This window comes from Pleurodeles waltl, chromosome 7 (assembly GCF_031143425.1).
Source record: "Pleurodeles waltl isolate 20211129_DDA chromosome 7, aPleWal1.hap1.20221129, whole genome shotgun sequence".
NCBI lineage: Eukaryota > Metazoa > Chordata > Amphibia > Caudata > Salamandridae > Pleurodeles > Pleurodeles waltl.
The window spans coordinates 576,548,548-576,566,738 of NC_090446.1; the positions used below are offsets into that span (position 1 = coordinate 576,548,548).

Consider the following 18,191-nt stretch of genomic DNA (forward strand, 5'->3'; position numbering starts at 1 on the left):
CTATGTTTCAGCATCTATCCTGGGCTTCAGTGAGACAGACTGACACTGAGGCTGCTGGGCTTTCTGGCCTTCTGCATCCTACTTGTGACACATGCCTGTTGGCATATGCAGGCATATGGGGGCTCTGCAGTGGGACCTGAAGGTCCAGTGGGTGCAGCATCAGAAGAATCTCTCTGACATGGTCCAGATCTCAGAGGGAACTGCAAAAGCTCTGCAGTGGTGGTTAACGAATCATGATTAGGTCAGCAGCAGACCCTTCTTCCTTCCCCAACCAGATCTGACAGTAGTGATAGATGCATCTATCCTGGGAACGGGCAGCCTTCTGGGAGAGGTGGAGATCATAAGCTTCTGGTCTCTGGCAGAATACAGACTCCACATCAACCTACTGGAGGTCTGGGTGATCCGGCTGTCATTGAAAGCCTTTCTCCATCCATCAAGGAAAGGCGAGTACAGTTGTTCATGGACAACACCATGTGGTACTGCGGTGGAGTGGTGTCATGGACCCCTTGTCAAGAGGGCTGCATATCTCTGGACTTGGATGGAAGCTTCAGGGCATACTCCTGGTGGTTCAACACCCGGCAGACTCTCTGAATGCCAGAGCAGGCAAACTCAGCCCAAGATGCATAGCAGATCACAAATGATTTCTCCATCAGGAGGTGGCACAAGGTCTTTTTCAGCAGTGGGGAGAGCCTTGGTTAGAACTATTTGCCACCTCCAAAAACGAGCAATGTCAACAGTTATGTATGCTGGAGTTTCCATGGTGGCTCTTCCTCTGAGACAATTTTCATCTCAAGTGGAGCCCAGGCCTCCTATACGCCTTTCTACCCATACCACTCCTGCCCAGAGTTCTCAAGAAGATCAAGAATGACTGGGCTCAAGTCATCCTTGTGGCTCCGGAATGGGCTCAGAGAGTTTTGTATCCTGAGGTGTTGAGCATGGCAATCGGTCCTTGGAGCAGGCTGCCCCTTCGGGAGGATCTTCTGTCACAGCAGCAGAGGTGGATTCTCCACCCAAACATGTCAACACTCTTCCTTCATGCATGGAAACTGAGCATCAACAGTTGACAGCTTTTGACCTTCCTTTGGAGCAAGTTTGTAGCATGGTGTGCAGAGAAACAGATTGACTCCTTCTCTGCTCCCCTCTCTCAGGTCCTCTTTATTCTTTCTCTCGCCGAGCAGGTCTCTGCTCTGGGCACGTTCAAGGGGTATTTTTCTGCCACTTCAGCCTCTCTGGGGCTGCCTGATCAGCCATCTCTCTTTAAATCCACTTTTGTTAACAGATTCTTGAAAGCGTTACAGGAGGTTTCCACCTTCACTCTTCATTATGCTTCAGTGAGACCTTAATCATGTGTTCACTTTTCTCATGTGCGCACCCTCTGAGCCTCTACATAACGGTCCTCTCAGGCTTCTTACTTTAAAGAGGGCCTTCGTCATAGCAATAACATCAGCTGGAGGGTCAGTGAACTTCAGGTCTTATCATCAAAGATTACATACCTGAGCATCTATCCAGACAAGCTGGTTCTATGTACCAGGGCCTCTTTTCTGCCAAAAGTCGTCAGTCCTTTCCATATGGGCCAATCCTTCACCTAGTCTACTTTTTATGCTCTACCACATCACTCCAAGGAAAAGGAGCAACTTCACCATCTGAATCCAAAAAGAGCATTGTCATTCTACCTTGACCGCAAGAAAGTGTTCCAGGTTGACAACCAACTCTTCATGGGATATGTCAGAGTGAAGAAGGGAAAGGCCGTGTAGAAACAGCTCATCTACCATTGGATCATGCTCTGCATTATGATCTGCTACACATTGACCAAAAAGCAATCTCCTGAGAGTTTGCATGCTAATCCACCAGAGATAAAGCTGCGACCGCTGCGTTACCACACAAAGTTCAGGTTCTGGGCATCTGCCAGGCAGCAACGTGGGCATCTCTGCATACTTTTCACAAACACTACTGCCTGGATAGTCAGGTCTGTAGGGATGGGTATTTTGCTTGTTCAGTCCTGCAGGACTTTTTAGCCTAAAATCTGTCTTGCGTACCCACCTCCAGGGAGGTATTGCTTGGGTATCCATTCAGAGGTAAGGAATATGCAGGTAAAAGTCTGTATCAGCTGAATAAGTTACATACGTTTGGTAACAGTTTATCTGACAGAGACTCTGTCTATCCACAGATTTCTTACTGACCCTCCCTACTCGAGTAGATTCTAGGGTCAGGGCTGTTCCCCTTTAAGGGCCCTAGTTTTCATCACCGGTGGTCAGTATTCTTTGTGGCTCTGTGCTATTGGTGTGGAAAGTCTCAAAAAGAGACTGACGTCAACGCGCTGAGGTGGTGCCGATATAGACACTGCGCATGCCACTAAGCCCTGGATGCTGTTGCCATGTGCCAAACAACACCACCTACTGGCATGCAGGGGTGCTGCTCAACGAAAATTCTAGATACAGTGTGAAGCCTGGGGTGAATTCAAAGGTGAGGAATCTGCGGCTAAATAGTCTCTACCAGATATGGCGTACGGAAATTAAGTAAGTTGTTCTACAGGGCCCCCAAATATCTTTATGATCCCACTGGGCAAAGCGAGAGAGAATCTGAGAAGGAGGTAGGCAGAGAGGAGAGAGGCTGAGATATGGTAATAGATAGAGGTAAGCCAGATAAAGACAACATTTACTTTCCCAAGGGGCCTTTCAGAAGGTCGGCCCCGGGTAATTGCTTACTTTGCCCATGCCTTAAAACGTCTCTGGGGGAGGGGGCAGACAAGCTAGAGTGGGGATGGTGAGCTGAGGAAGGAAACTCATAGGAAAGGAGTTACGTAAGAATAGACTTAAGAAAGGAAAGGAATTGCAGGTGGAGATGTGAGAGATCAGCAGACATGAAGGTGGAGAGAGAAAGAGAATGGAAACTGCAGAAGGAGAGATATGAGGAAGACAGCTGCTGGTATAGAGAGAGAACGATGCAATAGGTGAGGAGAGGGAGAAATTAACCTTTAGTAGAAAAGAGGAGATGGAATGGAGACGTGAATGACGAGGGATAGGAAGAAGTGGAGCGAGTTTCAGGAAGATAGATGACAGAAGCATTGGTAGAGAAAAACCTGAGCTGGAAAAGGAGATGTGATAGAAGAATGGAGGTATAGGCAGAGAACTGAATAAAAGATCTCCGACCTAGAAATGAGGCTAGTGGGAGCATCTGGAGCTGCCGAAGGGCGGCGTGATGAAAAGCTGGAGAAAGAGAGCTGAGAGATGTGGAAAAGCTGCATCAAGAGAGGTGAGAGGGGTTTAAGAAAACTGGTTGTAATAACAGAGTGGAAGTAGAGGTGAGAGTGGAAGTAGAGGTAAGACGGAAAAGAGAATCCAAAGGAGGAAAGATGATTGTTCAGTGTCACCACTTACAACAACTTTGTTAGCAAAGAAGGTCACGTTAATAAGACAGGCTTGTGCAATCATATTACAGAGTATATCACCGAACCTCACTAATACATTAAAGTCCTATCATTCACCCTTCCCTTACATTCCCAACTTGTGAACATTGCATCAGCTAAACCCCGTACTCTTCCAACCACTTTGTTTCATCCTCCATTCAGAACCTTTTCCTTCTGCTGCCCAATCGCTCTCGTTCTTAACCAAGTGAACTCCGCTAGTGTTGTTCCAAAACTTACTCTTCGCCTTCCCTGCGCTGCCCCCCAAGGAATGGATACGCTCCTACAGACTCTCCATCCCCCCAAAAAGTACTCCCTCTGCCAATGCTACAACCTGTCTTACCAAGGCAAAAAGCTACTAAGGTCCTTTCTTGGTACCAAAAAAGACCAGCCGCACTCTGTACCTTCTAGATAGTTAAAAGGTGGTTGGCTGGGCCTCAACTTCCTTTGCCTGCCCCTTGGTAATGGATCCCTTCTGCCTGACCTCACTAATATTATGCGCTTATATGCTTGTCATCTCCTGACGCCGCCCTACCTCACACAGCCCGTCCCTACCCTCTGTCCTGTGGCCTGTGCCACTTGCCCAAAGTCACTCGGGGGAGATTGGCTATGACCGCGCTTCTCCTGGGTCCCCACAGTGGGGAAGAAACGGCAGAGCAGAGGTGAGACGGGAAGTGAAGCTGCATGAGATGAGGTGAACATTAGGCCCGTGCTATTTTTCACAAATACCAGTCAGTCAAGGCTGCCCCCTGATATCCCTGGAGCCCAGCAGCTTTACTTGCCAACCCTACTGATTTAGGCAGCAGGCTAGGCCATTTTCAGCAATACTACATCTTACACATTTATTTGTGTGTCAAATTTCTTTTGGAAAAGCCACGGATTGAAACTGTTAAGAGAATTATCTCCAGCCCCCTCCCCCACCCCCACTCCCCCGAAAAGCAAATAGTACCTTGAAGTCCATGCTTTGCAACTGCTAGAGGAGTTAATAACTTTTAATGTTGCTCTGCAATGGTGTGTAAAGATATTTGTTACTGAGGTTAAATGTGATCAAACGTTACTCATTTATGCCTTGCAAGTATGAAATCTGCCTCTCTGGAGAGGTAGAAAAATCAGAGTGCCCTATTAACCGAGATTGTTCGTATTCACCTCAGGAAGTTTCCAGCAAGTGATGAGGAGGCGCTGTCCCCTTACATCCGGCTGCTGGACAAGAGGAAGGAGGCTGACGTCATACACCAAGCTATGCTGGAGCGGAAGGAGGTGAGGAGAAGGCCAGGACCACGTCCATGCCTGCAGTTTAGAGGCAAAGGGCGAAGGGGGACTCGCCACACATTCGCAATTCACAGAAAGAGTGAGGAATTTACATAAACCTCCCCGGGCATAGCAAGTGGAGATAGAACCACAAAAGGGATTCAAGTAGGGCTTGGGATAGACACAGGGTAGCAACAGCCATGGTGAAGCAAAGGTTGGAGGCAGTGTAGTAGTGTAGTAGTGTAGACTACAGTCTTTGTGTAGCGGGTTGGATAATGCTATTTTGAGATTGGTGATATCGATCTAAAATAATATCTGGTTGCCTACCACTAGCCCACAAAGTAGGTATGTAATAACTACTCCTATTTCTACCTCTACGTAAACTGCAATGTAGTGGTTAAGGTGTTGTAATAGATGGCATAATATTGGCATGTGACAAAACACAAGCACTGTAGTGGTAGTATACAATGTAGTATCCTGCTCTGCTAGTGCCAAAAGAGTACTTGACCCAACTAGAACCGGACTAGTAGTCCCAGCTAACGAATGTAATCTCTCTCTATGTTTAGAAATTGTTTTGGAATTTAGTGGTTGCCTTCACCAGATTTCTGTCGTTTTGGTGTCTTTTTAAAGATGCAAATGTATACTATTCTTATAAACTGAAGTGTTTCTTTTCTGTAGTGTCTCTTGTTAACTGTTTGGTTAATGATAAATGCTTTACACATGTTTTACTTTGAGTTAAGCCTGACTGATCTGTGCCACAGCTACCCAGGGCTGAGCTAAGCTGTGATCCTACCTCGACCTGATACTGAACATACAAGCACTTCAATAATAAATTTTTCTCACAGAAAGCATATGCCATCGTTGTCTTTCTGATACCTTTTCATGTCACCTGAACCACAATGCCAAATGAAATTGATGCACATCAGTGTTCCTCTTCCTCTAGGCTTGATATTTCATCTTGACTTTTGGCTTCTTCTCTGGCTTTGTGGATGGTGATTGCTAGATGACTTCCTGAACATCATCTATGGGGTGTGTTTCTGTAATTTACAAACAAAATGTGATTGCTCTTCATCAGTTTGTCTTTATTGAATACATGAAGAGCTCAATTATTGGCCTGGTTGTTGTTAATGTTATACACTGCTATTTCATGATGGTTGCAAATTCTTGGCCATTGAAGAAGCATTCATGCTTGGTCTTTGTTATTTTATATTTTATTTATTTTGCACAATGTATGTCCTAGCTTCCTAGAACAGCAGAGTTACAACATAACCCCCAGAAAGGAAGGAAAGAAAAGATCCAAGATTCAGGGAGTAAAAAGCCAGTTTCTCAGGAGTTGCCTGGACTTTTAAATGGTGGTTTAAAGCCCTATTTAGGGTTTGGCAGAATGAAAAAAATTGTTTGAAAGTGGAGGATGTCCTATTTCACCTTATTTACTGTGCTGTTGACATTGATACATTCTTAATACGGCAGACCGGACACCTGCCACTGTATTGTCGTTAGTCCATGAGGAAGCTGAGGTGGTTTTGTGGAGCAGAACAATTTGGCCTTAGAAATTTACTGAGGTGATGGTAAACTGTGCATATGTCAGGCGATGGCTTGGTCACACCTTTTCCAAGTGGATGGTCCTGCCACTGACCTCTAGACTGACACTCTCTCCTAGTACCTCTCTCTTAACACTCTCCATCAGAGCATGGGTATGCACCAGGATTGTGGCAAGTGGTCGAGGTATGAAGATGGACAGTGGGTAAACAACTATGCTTGGAATTAGTCTGTCTTTGAAAATGGGCATAAAAAATCCCATTACTGGAAACATTGAGTCCTGATGGCATGACGCACAGTGGCATCCTAGCTCCTGAGGGCAGTGGTGTGGAAAATTAGATTCAAAATAAATTCTACCCAGCAAACAATGGCTGCCATTTGTGGTCCAAATCATAGGGGGTCATTATGAACACGGTGGTAACAACCACCGTGTTCATGCTCGCGGTCAAAACACTGACCGCCAGCGACCCCGGAACCCCGCCGGCCAAATGATGAACATTTCTGTGGGCTGGCAGGTGGAAAGATTGTTTCCGCCCACCGGCTCACAGAAAGGACCGGCCGGGACATTGACGGCGGCACATGGAGCCGCCATCAATGCCTCTGTGCGCCAGGTGCAGTTGCACCCATCGCGCAGATCACTGCTCGAAAATCGGGCAGTGACCTGCGCATCGGGGCTCTGCACCGGGACCCCTACACTGCCCATGCAAAGTGCATGGGCAGTGCAGGGGCCCCCAGGGGTGCCCCGGGGCACACCCTCCACTAGCCTTTCCCTGGCAGGATATCCAGCCAGGGAAAGTCTTGCGGAAAATAAAACATTATCCACAGGGTAGCGCTGCTACCCTGGCAGATAGTGTTTCAACTCACCGCCAGGCTGTCTGATGTCAGGAGCCTGGCGGTTGGTGAGGGCTGCCGATGGCAGCCCTCACCATGTTCAGAATATGGCGGTTTGGCTCGCTATGCCAGCTGGCGGCTTCAGCCGCCAATGCTGGCATGGCGGGCCAAACCGCCATGTTCGTAATGAGGGCCATAATCTGTCACAGCCCAATCAGTTAGAAGTTCAGATATTCCTAGGCCCATCTATGCAGGCAATCTACCCATCTGTTGCACCTGGAATACCTTCTTACATTCCGGTTTGTCTTTGGCTGTTCCTCTCACTGCACTTTGTGAATTGTGGGTGCTTTAATATTCCCTTTCTTGCTGCCCACGACATCTTCCCTCTCATATTTTTACATTGAATGCAGTTTTTTGCTGCAAATTGTTATCAATTACGTCAGTGTAACAGGAAAATCGAAGTCACCCATGACTACATCTTCCAGACCACTTAAAATATCAATTGAAGGCTCACACCTCCAAATGTTGTGGCCTTATGACGTGGAACTAGGAGACAAAACAACCAGCAGATTCAGTACTTGCTTGCAGTTCCAGTAAAAGCTTTTAAAACAGTATGTGGCATGGCATTTGCCAGAACTAAACATTTGCTAACAATATTTTGCTAGTGATCCTTCAGGAATTGATTGAGATGTTAAGGGAATTACATAATGTATTTCCTGATTTGAAACATAGGTGGGGAAGATACCACAGGCTTCATTTATTCTCCCTTTCGGTTAGCTGTCTTTAGGAATGTCATCAAATATTGTATCAAGATCGTTTGGAACTACATTAGGGCCTGCTACTTAAAGTGAACAATTTGCTCTATCTCAATCAAACCAAATTGTGCCATGTCTCCTGTGGTTAACTTATCCATTCCTATTTGATGTTTCCATTTTAGTGCACAGTTATTTTTAAACGTAACCAAGTACGACAGACTACATGATGCAAAGGCAAAACCAAGAATGGGTATGCTACTCACACATAATTGCAAGTAGAGCATAAGAGACAATTGCCATCTTTAGTCTCTACGGCAGAGGGTGATAATGCCCTCCCTTGAGCAGTGAAAGCTGATCACATAGGATTGTGAAAGATGTTTTTGACCAGGGCTTCCATCTAATGGCGTTTGAAAAGGTCCCACAACATGGCTTGGGTCAACATGCAGCTTGGTAATGGAGATGACTTGTCACACAGGATGGCGACTGGATATCGATACACGTAATCTGACCCACATACAACTCACATACTGTGCTTTGCCAAATAGCTCTTTTCATACTGTGGACCCGTAATACACCGCTGTTCTCAAGTATCCTAGGTCCTTCCTTTGATGTCTTATCTGGCTCACTTTTTTGCAAATAAAGAAATCTAGCCTGGGTGAGCTGTTTGGGTATGGGTGGAATATATGAGTTCTAATGCAGTCATGTGAACATTGCGTGCAGAAGGAACGATTTTTTGTTGAGTGCTCGCTGAATGCTGGCTTTTTACACCAGTTGTGACCTACAGGTCATAAGTGCCAAAAAATCCTATTCTCCTTCCGGCTTCAAAAGATCGAAGTTAAATTAGGTGATAGTGAGGTCTGTTATGTACAACGCTTAGAAACGGTAAGCCTGTGGTAGTGGTACTTCCATAATCCAAGTTATTACTGTCAGTCAGTGAATCTGCCACCAAACTACTCTGATCGAAGCCACAGGATGAATGGTTGCCAAGCAACCACATTACAAGTCGAAGCTTTCATGTAACAATTCAGGGCATTCTGGAAGATGAAGGTTTTGGTTTGCTTCTGTTGATTCAACTGCATCAACTCACACAATTACATTGATAAGTAAAAGGACTGACCACGGCTGGAAAGTGATTTCCTGGTGCCATGGAGCCCTCTGGTCACACTACACATAGTGAAAGACTGCAGAGTTTCTTTTTTAAATGTATTTTATTGAAAACCTGCATATTTCCATGCATTTACATTCTTTTAAAACAAATGAAAGCCAAGAATGTCAGATCAATATGAGCGCAAGTCCCTCACATTTCTAGGAGTCACAATTCTTTGTCTCTTGTGTCATCTCGCATTCCCTTATGTGGTTATCCGTCTATGGATGTATATGTATAACCCTAACATTCTGTATTTTCTTCTTTTTCCTTTCAGGGTGGCCTATCATTATTAACATTTGTCAATATTTGCATTATTTCCATCCTGTTCACTATACCATCTTCCAACTTGTCATATTTTCTCCACACTTCAGTCTAAACTCTTCCACACTAGACCATTCGTCTTTGTTGCGTTAACATTCACGGATCGTCGGAGGCTCAGGACTTGTTCAACCGATGGTGGCTATACTATGATACTATCACCAATATCAAGAGCATTGCTGTGTTGCCTGGTTTTGGTTTTCATTTTAAAGGGAGAGATCCTTAGCAAACACATCCATGGGTTGTTACTGATTTTGACACCTCACTCACCTTCAGACTTGGCCAATACTTGATCCCAATATTAATTTAGCGTGCTTCACTCCTATAACAAGTGGCTACATATAACTCTTAATTCTCCACACTTAAGTCAATCTTCACTCCCAGTGTCATCTAGTTTAAGTGGCAGCACCACTGTGACATTAAGAACACGTGGCATTGTGCGAGCTTGAACCTGAAATTACTTACAATTCTTGCCGGCAGTTTGCAGGCTTTCCCTCATTCAGCGACTGACAGTCCCCCTCCAAAGTCAGCTTCCCATCTTGCTCCCGCCTTAAGCATTAAAAAAATATCTATGATCTTATTGCCCTGTGCAAAGTGGAGACTGATGTAATGTTAAATGCCATATCCTCAAAACTTGCTCATGTGTCTGATGTTATTGACTGTACCGAGGATTTATACCAGGTATCTTTGTCATACTGTGTCAGAAGTTTTTGAGAACAGAAGCAGTGATTTTTCCCTGAACTTGCTTGGGTGGGTCCCAGCAGTATGTGCCTTACGGGAGAAGCTTTGCTTTAGTGTGCCTTGTTGCCTCTGCGTCTAAGGGGGTCATTCTGACCCCCGCGGGCGCCGCCCGCCTGGAGGGAGCCGCCATATGGCCGCTCCGCGGTCGAAAGACCGCGGAGGCCATTCTGGCTTTCCCGCTGGGCTGGCGGGCAACCGCCAGAAGGCCGCCCGTCAGCCCAGCGGGAAAACCCTCCCCACGAGGAAGCCGGCTCCGAATGGAGCCGGCAGAGTGGGTATGTGCGACGGGTGCAGTGGCACCCGTCGCGTATTTCAGTGTCTGCAAAGCAGACACTCAAATACAAAGTGGGGCCCTCTTACGGGGGCCTCTGCAGTGACCATGCCATTGGCATGGGCACTGCAGGGGCCCCCAGGGGCCCCACAACACCCCATACCGCCATCCTGTTCCTGGCGGGCGACCCGCCAGGAACAGGATGGCGGTATGGGGTGTCAGAATCCCCATGGCGGCGCAGCAAGCTGCGCCGCCATGGGGGATTCTGCAGGACAGCGGAAAACCGGCGGGAGACCGCCGGTTTTCCTGTTCTGACCGCGGCTGAACCGCCGCAGTCAGAATGTCCTGAGGAGCACCGCCAGCCTGTTGGCGGTGCTCCCGCATCCCCGGCCCCGGGTAACAACATCTTTTGGGGAAAAAACAAATACAAAAGGATATAAAACATAAAAGAGATAAGAACGATCAACCCGTCCGGGAACACACAACATTATTTCACATGACTTTGTTGAAGAAATAAAGGAAACATCAGGTGGTAGGATTAAGATATTTGTCCAGAATGTACGAGTGATATATAGCATCCAGGATCTCCACAACTGATCAAATCAAATCAAATCAAAGAGACTTATAGAGCGCGCTACTCACCCGTGAGGGTCTCAAGGCGCTGGGGGGGGGTGGGAGAAAGGAGGGGGGAGGGGAGATCACTGTTCGAAAAGCCAGGTCTTAAGGCTCTTCTTGAAGTGTAGGAGGTCCTGGGTCTTGCGGAGGTGGGTGGGGAGGGAGTTCCAAGCTCTGGGGGTTAGGTAGGAGAAAGATCTGCCTCCGGTGGAGGTGTGTTTGATGCGAGGAACAGTGACGAGAGAGAGGTCGGCGGAGCGGAGGTGGCGTGTGGGAGTGTGGAAGGTCACTCTTTCGTTAAGGTAGGTTGGGCCAGTGTTGTGGAGCGATTTGTGTGCGTGGATGAGGATTTTAAAGGTGATCCTTTTGTCTATGGGGAGCCAGTGGAGGGATATGAGGTGTGGTGAGATGTGTTCATGTCGGGGGAGGTCGAGGATAAATCGTGCTGCTGAGTTCTGGATTTGCTGTAGTTTGCGCTTGAGTTTTAGTGTGGTGCCGGCGTAGAGGGCGTTGCCGTAGTCAAGCCTGCTGCTGATGAGTGCGTGGGTGACTGTCTTTCTGGTCTCTGTGGGGATCCATTTGAATGTTTTTTTCAATGTGCGGAGTGTGTTGAAACATGAGGAGGCGAGGGCGCTGATTTGTTGGATCATCGAGATGGAGGAGTCCAGGATGATGCCGAGGTTGCGTGCGTGGTTTGCGGGGTTGGGTGCGGGGCCTAGCGTGGTGGGCCACCACGAGGGGTCCCAACTGTTTTTGTGTGGGTCAAAGATGATTATTTCGGTTTTGTTGGAGTTGAGTTTAAGGTGGTTGGCTGTCATCCAGGCAGCGGTGTCAAGGAGTGCAGTGTGTAGGTTGGATTTGGTGGTGTTGGGGTTGCGGGTGAGGTAGAAGATGAGTTGTGTGTCATCAGCGTATGAGAGGATGGTGATGCCGTGGGGTTTGAGGATGTTGGCTAGTGGGGTCATGTAGATGTTAAAGAGTGTGGGGCTGAGGGAGGAGCCTTGTGGGACTCCGCAGGTAATTTTGGTGGTGGAGGATTGGAAGGGTGGGAGACGGACTTTTTGGGTTCTGTCGGTAAGGAAGGAGGTGAGCCAGTCCAGGGCTTTGTGTCTGATCCCGGCATCGTGAAGCCGCGTGTGGAGTGTATGGTGGCAGACAGTGTCAAAGGCTGCAGAGAGGACCAGGAGTATGAGTGCTACGGTCTCGCCCATGTCGACTCTGGATCTGATTTCGTGGGTGCATGCGATGAGAGCAGTTTCTGTGCTGTGGTTCTTGCGGAACCCAGATTGGGAGTGGTTGAGTGTGTTGTTTGTCTCGAGGAAATGGGATAGGCAGGAGTTGACTATTTTTTCTGTCTGTGACCTTGGCTGGGAATGGGAGGAGGGAGATGGGGAGGTAGTTGGAGAGGTCGTCTGGGTCGGCTTTGTTTTTTTTTAGGAGCACAGTGACTTCCGCGTGTTTCCAGAGGTCTGGGAAGGTGGTGGTTTTGATGGAGCTGTTGATTATGGCTCGGAGTATGGGGCGATGGCGGGGCTGGCCCTGTTGTATATTCGGTGGGGGCATGGGTCGGAGGGGGAGCAGGAGTGAATGGAGTTCATTGTGTTTTCAGTTTCTTCGTCGGTGGTGGGGGCCCAGGTGGTGAGTAGGTTGGGGGGTGTGTGTGGTGGGTTTGTGTTGGGTGGGTGGAGGGTGCGTGTGGAGGGTGTGTGTGGTGTGAAGCTGTTGTGTATGTCCAGGATTTTGCGATGGAAGTGATTTGAGAGGGAGTTGCAGAGGGTTTGTGCGTGCGTGGGGTCTCGGTTGCTGGCTTTGGGTTTGGAGAGCTCTTCGATGATGGTAAAGAGTTCTTTGCTGCTTTGGGAGTTGTTGTCGATGCGTTCCTTGTAGTGTGCTCTTTTGGCAGTGCGTATGAGTTGGTGGTGGATGCGTGTGGTGGTTTTGAGGGCGGAGAAGTTTGTGGTGGAGGGTTCTTGTCTCCAAGTTTTCTCTGCTTTGCGGCATTTGCGTTTGGATTCGTGGACTTCAGTGGTGAACCATGGGGCGTTCTTGATATTGCGGGTGGTGATGTTTTTTCTGAGGGGCGCAAGAGCGTCGGCACAGGTGTTGTTGAGGTTGTGTGCAGCGGTGTTGGGGTCGGTGATGTTGGGGGGGTTTGTGTCAGTTGGGAGTTCAGGAGCTCAGTGGGGATCTTGTCCCACATGCGGTAAGGGGTGGTGTGTTGGTGGTGGTGTGTGGGTGGTTTGTTGTAGGAGAAGTGGGCGCAATGGTGATCCGTCCATTGGTGTTTGGTGGTGTGGGTGTAGGTGACGTGTTGGCTTGAGGTGAAAATTGCGTCAAGTGTGTGTCCAGCCGACTGGGTGGGGGCTGTGACCAGTTGTTTGAGTCCGAGGTGGAGGGAGGAGAAGTTGTGGCCGTGAGGGTTTTCCAGGTGGAAGTTGAAGTCGCCGAGGAGTATGTAGTCTGTGGAGGTGAGAGCGTGCGTGCTGATGGTGTCAGCGATGGTGTCCCAGAATGGGGGGTGTGGTCCTGGGGGTCTGTATATGAGTGTGCCTCTGAGGGTGGTGGTGTTGTTGATGTGGATGAGGAAGTGCACGTGTTCTGCGTTGTTGAGGGTGTCGAGGGTGTTGGTGGTGACCTTGATGGTGTCTCTGTGGAGGATGGCGATGCCGCCTCCTGGTTTGTTGAGATGGTCTTTGCGTTGAAGTTTGTAGCCCTCCGGGGTGGCTGTGGCTATGTCTGTCTCGGACGTGAGGTTTGTCCATGTTTCTGTGAGGAAGACGATGTCGGGTGAGTGTGATGTGATGAGGTCCCAGAGTTCTATGGCATGTTTGTGAAGGGACCGGGTGTTTAGTAGCAGACAGCTGAGATGGTTGCAGGTGGTGTGGTTGTTGTGATGTGTGATAGTGTTTGCGGGGATGCTTGTGGTGTTGCTGAGGGTAGAGGTGGCATTGGCGTGGAGCTTGTGTAGGTCGAGGGGTTTGTTGGTGGGTGCGGATGTTGTTGTGTGGAGGCTATTGTGTTTTTGGTGTTGGTGTGGGGTGCGTGGGGGGTGGAGCAGGAGAATAGGCAGGTGCGGCAGGAGAAGGGGCCTTGTGTGTGTGGGGGGGTGGTTTGAAAGTAGTTGGGGCGGGCTCCGGGGTTGAGGGAGAGGAGCGAGAGGGGGTGGGGGTGTTGTCTGGGGGGATTTTGGCTGGTAGGGCCAGGGGGACTGGTGCTGGGCGCGGTCCGGTCGCGGACGGGCGGAGACGAAAGGGGGAGGTGGGAGGGAGGGGCAGCTGGGTGGCGGGAGGCGGGCTGGAATGGGAGAGCGAATGGGGGCTGGAGGGGGGCGGGCCGCAGGGATGCAGCGGTGTGGAATAAGCAGAGCCGGGGGAGCTCACAAGGGTCGAGATGGCCAGGGGAAGGTAAAAACAGTGGAAAGAAGGCAAAACTACAAAAAACAATGGACAGAGTAGCAAAGAGCAGCCGAAGGTAAAGAGATACGGTCAGAAGCGGTGGAAGAAAGGCACAACAACAGGAAACAGTGCACAGAATAGCAAGGAACAGCGGAAGAGAGAAGGTAAAAAGATCTGGTCGGAAACAGTGGGAAGGCACAATAACAAAAACACAATGCGCCGAATAGCAAGGAACAGCGGAAGAGAGAAGGTAAAAAGATCTGGTCAGAAACAGTGGGAAGGCACAATAACAAAAATACAATGCACAGGGTAGAACACTTACCAGCGTCGCTGGACACCAGGGATGAGGAGGAGGGCCTCGAACACGCGATCGGTCACGTGGGGGGGGGGGGATGCAGCACAGCAAGGTGGCGCTGTTGGCGCAGGGGAGCGAGCTCCGGCCAAACTGATGGTAGGTTTACCAGTTCCAAACAGTCATCCCAGCCGCCCTTAAACCAAAGGGCCCTCTAAGTTGTTCACGTGTCATCGTCTTTGGAGTGGGAGAGCAAGCACACCCCCAGAGCTACGGAGTATTGGCGTAACCACTGGTGGGATCCTATCAGCTCCCCTGTTCTCTCTTTACATGGGTGATGAAGGGGTGCCGGATCTTTCTGAATTTGTACATACAGCATGGACCAATGGCAACAGGTATTCCATGGCATAAATGGACCAAACTCGTCCTGACCACATGTTAACAGAAGATATTTCTAGCTGTTTCCATAAATGAGCTATGCTAAGCCGAGCAGCTAGTAGGAGAGGAGATATTAATTTTCCAGTTGTGGAAGTCAGGGTATAAGTCCCTGGGGCTCCTGAATGGCTGAAGAGGACCATCAGGGGACAGTGTGGGTGACTGATATGCATTAGCTGTTCTATCTGAGTTAAAATCTCCTGCCAGAAGATTTGGATGCGTGAGTATGATCACCAAGTGTGGAACAAAAAGCCTCATTCCGCAAAGCAATTCCAGCAGGTGTCTGTACTACCAAATAAAGGGGCAGATTTAAGAACTCCTGACGCCTCCTTTTGCTACATTAGTGTCATTTTTTTTACACTAATGTGGCCCAACGAGGCCAGAATTGTTGAGCCAAATTTACAAAGCTGCATTATGCATGCTTTGTGCCACTTTGTAACCCTTTGCGCTACATCATGCCTGCGCCAGGCATAATTTATGAAAAGGGTGTTGTTTCCCCATTAGGGGGGCTTAAAAAAGGGCACAAAGAAATCTAAGAGATTTCTTTGCATCATTTTTATTTGGCACTTTTAATGCCTGCTCAGAACAGGCGTTATAAGGAGACACACCATTGTTTACAATGGGCCTCAATGGGCTTTGCAGGATTAGCCTCAAAATTGTTTAGGCTAATCCTGCAAAGCACCGAACTAGCGTTAAAAATTATGACACTAGTTCCCTAACTACCACCATGGTGTGGCTTATATTAAATATGGTGCACACATAGTGGCTTTAGGGGGGCGCTAAGGGGTGCTAGAAAATTGGCGCTGCACTAGGTGCAGCGCCACTTTTCGTACTTTTCGTACTTTTCGTACTTTTCGTACTTTTCGTACTTTTCGTACTTTTCGTACATTTGCCCCGTAGCATCTAGTCTCATCGGAGTGAGATGTCATCTAGTTAGCAGTTTATAGGCCTTAGCTCTGTGTTGTATGCACATTGAAGACTCTGCTGCTCTCCTCCATATTGCCCTCTAGTCATTGTCTGAGATGTTAATACCAAGATCCCTCTCCTATTGTGTAATATATGTGAGTTTTGGGTGGGGTTCAAGCTCTATGATATATTTAAGTAGCCATGAGAAACTCTTCCCTTTCCAACACATGTTGGTGCTGAATAGGGACTCTCTGTGAGTGTCATCTGTATTAATCCATTGTCGTTGTAGTCTCCCTGCTACCCAATACATTGCTTGTGTAAGACGATAATCATCCTGTCTAGCCAAGGCCCACTTTTTTATCAGGGTTTCGTGAGTTCGAAGATCCCCATCGTCAAAGAAATCTTTTAAGGGGAATCACCAGCATTTCAGGTTGTAAAGTTAAGAGTGGTGACCCATGGAGGGAAAACTGGGTTGTGGATTATAGGCTTTAATGGAAAGGTGTATTTTGGAACGGGCTTCTTGCGTATCAAGGAGTTCAGGTGTTGAAGTAATGTTGCCGTAATCAGGAGAAGGGCTTGCCTGTCTCCAATTCGACTGGGTGGGAGCCATAGGATATATTTTAAGGGGAAATTTGGAGAAAGCTTTTTCTAACACTACCCAGGAATTGTTGACTTGATTATAATTCCAGTCTAAGGCTGGTCGGATCTGGGCTGCTTTGGTGTAAACGATGACATGGGGGAAACCCAGTCCCCCTTTATCTAGCTGGATCTCTGTCTGGTTTAAGGAGCAACATAATATGGGAAATGGTTTTTGTGACCATTTGAGAGGTCAGAAAATAGCTGAACACCTTGGTGAGGGGTGCGATGAGTAGAGAGGCATAGGGCTTAAAAAAAGAGGCAGAGAAGCCATTAGGGCCTGAGGTCTTCCAGAGTCGTCAGTAGGGTATTGCCTCCATTACCTCATCTGGAGTAATATAATTCTCCAGAGAGCTCAGGTTATCCACTAGGACAGGAGGTATATAGTCATTTAAGAATGCGTCTTTGGTCATTTCGTCGAGCTATTGGTGAGTGAACAGGGCAGAGTAATATTGATGGAAACAGCTAAGATCTCTGATGTTTCAGATGTAGCTTGCCCTTGGGTATTTATAATGCTTGAAATGTGGTTTCTTGTGGTAGCTAATCTCAATTTACAAGCCAGTATTTGGTCTGATTACCACCCTTCCTGTAGTATGTTTGTTTAATTTAGAGGAGCTTTTCAGCTGCATCTCTCATCTGAAGCTGTTCCAATTCGACCATGATCCTGTAGAGGTCCCATAATGTAGCGATAGAACCATTCTGCTTGTGGCTTGCTTCCGCTTGTGCCAGCCTGCCTCAGCGTCCACTCTATTTTGGTTGTGAAAGCATTCGAATAAGGCCATGTGTCTCCTGTGTCTTTTTCTGCAAAATAATGTTCTATTGCATCTTTCATGCAATCTCTTAACTGAGATCCCTCATAGCCACCTTGTCGGTCAGTTATGGGCGTGAAGAAGGTTTCTGGGAAGACTGGGAAGTCATCGAGAGCCAGGTTTGGGAATGATCTAACAGGGAACAGACATCGATGGTAGTGTCTAATAATTGGGACAGTAATGTTTTAGAGCCCAGAAAATAGTCTAGTCAGGAATATGTCTTATGTGTAATCAAATAAAATGTATAGTCTCTTTTAGATGGGTGGTGGAGACATCAGACTTCTGCTAGATTCAGATCTGTGAGCCCTTGAGTTAGTGAAGGCAGTGGCAATGGGTCGTTATGTTGGGGATGAGATCGGTCAACGGCCAGGGGAATGTTGTAATCACCCCCCAGAATCATCTCTCCCTCCTCAAAGTGGGACACTGTGGGGAAGCTGGCAGCAAAAACCTGTCTCTGTCCTCATTTGGTCCATAGATCAAGAATATAGTTAGGTGGGTGTAACCCAATTTACTCTTAACCCCTACCCAACCGGCCTTTGCTATCTTGTACTGTGTCATCTGTTTGGTAGGAAAGGCCTCTTCATATAAGGAACGCTACCCCTCTTGTTTTTCAGGTATTGGATGCAATGGAATAGTAATTGGAACTAATAGCAGTGAAATCTCTTGGTGTCTGTAGTCTCCCTGTGTTTCAACCGCTGAAGCAAGGGTTTACTTTTCATAGGGGACTTATGGCCATGAACTTTGTAAGTGACTATTTTAGGAGGCATCATTTCTGTGAGCGATATGACAATGTTTATAGACTGGAAGGTGAATTGCTAGAGCTCTGATGAATGTGTTAGGGAGAGAGGTG

At 47.9% G+C, this 18,191-nt stretch overlaps 1 protein-coding gene across 1 annotated transcript in view; it reads left to right on the forward strand.

Annotated features, from left to right (window-relative positions):
* Window positions 1-18,191, forward strand: part of CCDC42 (coiled-coil domain containing 42) — a 164,910-nt gene that overhangs the window by 40,997 nt on the left and 105,722 nt on the right. The window contains exon 3 of the mRNA XM_069201687.1: window positions 4,555-4,660. Within this exon, the coding sequence (XP_069057788.1) occupies window positions 4,555-4,660 (106 nt within the window). The remainder of the gene's footprint in view (window positions 1-4,554; window positions 4,661-18,191) is intronic.